This window comes from Onychostruthus taczanowskii, unplaced genomic scaffold (genome assembly GCF_017590055.1).
Source record: "Onychostruthus taczanowskii isolate IOZ18803 unplaced genomic scaffold, ASM1759005v1 scaffold145, whole genome shotgun sequence".
NCBI classification, from domain to species: domain Eukaryota; kingdom Metazoa; phylum Chordata; class Aves; order Passeriformes; family Passeridae; genus Onychostruthus; species Onychostruthus taczanowskii.
Genome location: NW_024498630.1, coordinates 617,409 through 620,941, shown reverse-complemented (window position 1 = coordinate 620,941; position 3,533 = coordinate 617,409). Strand labels below are relative to the sequence as shown.

Sequence of the window (3,533 nt, the reverse complement as noted above, 5' to 3'; positions counted from 1 at the left end):
ACTGCAGGATCTTCTCACCAACCTCCCCCTGGCCCTGGATACACAAGTTCCCACCTCCACGGGAAAAACAAGCTGTGTAAGAAGACCTGGGTGCAGGGCTGTGTCGGCTCCCTCTACACTCACAGCCCCAGGCAGAGCCCTGGGTATCCACTACAGCTCCAGACCCCTTTCCAGGGTGGTGGGATCTGTTGGGAGGGTTATGCTTGAGTTTCCCCACAGATCTAGTTTCAAGCTTCTGTCTCACAAACATTCCTGTTAGTTGTTCCCTCTCGATATCTTTCTCCAGACTCTTTTCCATCCCCAGAAAGCTTGAAAGTGGAGCAACTGAAGATGAAAAGGCACCGTATCCTGTCTCTTGTGTTCCAGAAACAAAAGTTTTCTCCTATATATCCAGTTTCTCTAGGCTACAGACAGATCTGGGCTGATCTTGGGATCAAAGTAATTTAGGCTGTGAGTACCTCTGCAGACCTCAGGATCAGGTCTCCACTCAAAACAAGTCCAGATTCAGTGTTATCTACAACTCAAGAGGCAGATCAGGCTCCATCCAATCAAGTTGGAAAGACCTCCAAGGGCAGAGGTCCCACAGCTTCCCTGTGTCCCTCTTCTGGGACACAGGCTGCTGGCTGGGCATGCTTATGGTAGAAATTTTTGTAGTTCTAATCCCACCACTGTTCCCACCCCTGCAGCACAGAGCACAACACCTCGAAGGATGTGACTTGATGCAGCCCTGGCATCCAAACCTTCTCCAGCCTTGACCACACTGCTGGTGTAAAGCCTGGGGCTAAAGTAAGAGCCATCAGGGACAAGCCACCGCATCAGTGCCACACATTCTGCTTTGACAGCTTTGCCTGCACGAGGTCAGGGAATGATTCCTGCTGCCTCCCTCCTTCACCTCACCAACAAACATTTAATTCTCTTTAAAAAAAACATCAACAGCAGAGAGAATTTTAAACGTGAAATCTTCCTGGGTAGACCAGAAGGGGCCCGGTTGGGTGTGCCGGGAGAGTGGGAGCCTGGCAGGAAGCTTTGAGCACCTGCTCCAGGAAAGGCTGTAGAAGAAGAAGAAACTGCTTGCCCCATCCAAGTACTTAGGAGTCCTTAGGACTTTTCTGCCGAGAGCGGACAGGGCTGGACAGGACACCCCGGGTCCCCAGGGCTCACTGCGACACTCCTCGCCAGGAAGCCTGGGCAGATGGCAGAATGCGTAGGTGCAGCCCAAGGTTCTTCAGCATCTTCCCGGGCAGCGCCGGGAGCAGCCGTGCCGGGCGATCCCCGCATTCCGCCGTCTCCCGGGCTCCGGTCCGCTCTGTCGGGCCTCTCCGGGATAGGTCAGAGAGCCGGGACGAACCTGTCGGGGCCTCCAGGGTAGGTGCCGTGCCGCGGTGCGGGCTCGGCGGCACTCAGCTGCCCCGCGGCGCCGTAGGCGTGCGGCAGCGGCGGGAAGGGCGCGGGTGAGCGGCGGCCGTAGAGCGCGGGGGGGCCGGGCGAAGAGGCGGGCAGCACGATGCGCCCCGACGGCGCGTACAGCGGCCCGTGGCCTCCGGGCGCGTAGGGCCCGGGAGCGGTGGGCAGCGGGACGTAGGCGTGGGAGAGAGCGGCGGAGGCGCAGCCCTGCGCGGGGAAGGCTGTGGCGAAGGCGCAGGAGGAGGCGGCGGGTGCCGGGGACAGGTCGGCGGGGGGCGGCGGGGCGGGCAGCGGGAGGAGGCGGCAGGGAGCGGCGGGGGGGCCGGGGGGGGAAGGCGGGGCGGCAGGGAGCGGCGGGGCGCTCGGCGAGGAAGGCCGGGGAGGGGGGGAGGGCGCTGCGCTTGAAACGTTTTCTGCGGCGGAGGAAGGACCCGCTCTCGAACATGTCGCGGGCGTGAGGGTCCAACGTCCAGTAGTTGCCCTTGCCGGGGCGGCCGGGCTCCCGTGGCACCTTGACAAAGCAGTCATTGAGGGTGAGGTTGTGGCGGATGCTGTTCTGCCACTTGCGGGGGCTGTCGCGGTAGAAGGGGAAGCGCTCGGTGATGAAGCGGTAGATGCCGCCGAGCGTCAGTCGCCGCTCGGGCGCCTGCCCGATGGCCATAGCGATGAGGGCGATGTAGCTGTACGGGGGCTTGCCCCGCTCCGCCGGACGCTTGCGGCGGCGCCGCCCGCCCCGCGGCCCCGCCGCCGCCGCCGCCTCCTCTCCCGGCGGCACCGCGTCCGCCTTCAGCGGCGGGGGCGGCGGCGGGGGGCCCGGTGGCAGCCGGCTCTCGGCTGTCATGTGGCCGTCGGAGCGGCTCCGCCCCGGACCGAGCCGAGCCGAGCCGAGGAAGCGCAGCGCGGCACGACCGCAGCTTTTATGCGGCGGTGTCCGGCGGCTCCGCGCCCGGGCGGCCGGCACTCCCCCTGCTACGCCCCGCCGCCCGGGAGGCGCGGGCAGGGCCGGGCGTGCCGCCACTGCCGCCGCGGGTAGGAGCAGCGCCCGGCCCGGCACCCCCCTCCCGCCCTTCTCCGCTGGTCCCCGTCTCCAGCGCCCTCGGGGCGCCGCGGAGCCGCCGCCGTCGGGAGCGCACAGCTCCGGAGACCTGACGGGCACCGAGCGAAGCTGGGTCGTCTCCGGGATCCCGGTGGGGGTGTCCGGGCACGGGCATTTAACGCGCCTCCCCGGAGGGCTGGCCGCCGTCGGGGCCGCTTGTGCTGGCGGCGGCGGGGAGGTGGCAGCGATGAGCGGCCGCCGCTGTCCGAGGGGATGCTGCTGCCGTCCGCGCCGGACACTCGGCCCCGGGCTACGTTGCCCAGGGAGCCCAACAATTCTTGGCGGAAATCAAGCTGTCGAAACAAATTAGGCTGGAAAAAACAGCCGGTGACAGATCTGAGTGGGGAGAGATAGTAAGTGCGGGCTTAGGCTAGGCGGTTTGCTTGCCGAGTGCTATGTAAATGCACTAAGGTTAGAGCCCTCCTAGCTGGTACCCAGCAGCGATTTGGCACAGGGCTAAGCTCCCGTGCCTCTGGCTGACACTTGAGCTGACCTGCTTGTCCCTAATCCTTATGCCACAGGACCCCACAGGTCCACCATCCAACCAGGAAGGATGCCAGGCTCTCCACAGGCTGATGCTGGGACATACCTGCCAACTCCCTCATGTTTGCTCAGATACTTGGGGTGAGGGTCAGACCCCAGCTGAGTGTGCCAGCTGGTGAGGAATGCTTGCCCATGACTTGGACCCCTGTGACACATACCCACAGGGCTGGGAACAGCACAGCCTCCTCACCTGCTGGCGTGATGGTCCTTGCAAGCCAGAATATAAAGGAGATGGCAGGACAGGACGTCCTGAAGGTGAGATGGAAAGTGTGTGCAGGTGTGCACAGGCATGTGTGTGCATGGCAGGGTGCACGTGCATGGCTACATGGGTGTGCAAGGGCACTGGTGTGGGGGTGAGGATGTGAGTGAGAATTTGTGGATGTGCCACAGGTCAAGTTTGTGTCAGGTTTGTGACAGGCGAGTGTGTGTACAAAACAATGCCAGCACACACAGGTGTGTGGTTGGACCCGAGGCTTGCGTCTGGGCATGT

The 3,533-nt window shown here is 63.7% G+C and overlaps 1 protein-coding gene across 1 annotated transcript; it reads right to left on the bottom strand.

Annotated features, from left to right (window-relative positions):
• Positions 1-1,329: 1,329 nt before the first annotated feature.
• FOXE1 (forkhead box E1) lies at positions 1,330-2,245 on the bottom strand. Its single transcript, XM_041398383.1, has 2 exons — positions 1,764-2,245; positions 1,330-1,723 (listed from the first exon to the last, which is right to left on the bottom strand). Exons 1-2 carry the CDS (start codon positions 2,243-2,245, stop codon positions 1,330-1,332), a joined length of 876 nt encoding a protein of 291 aa, XP_041254317.1.
• Between the last annotated feature and the right edge of the window lie 1,288 nt (positions 2,246-3,533).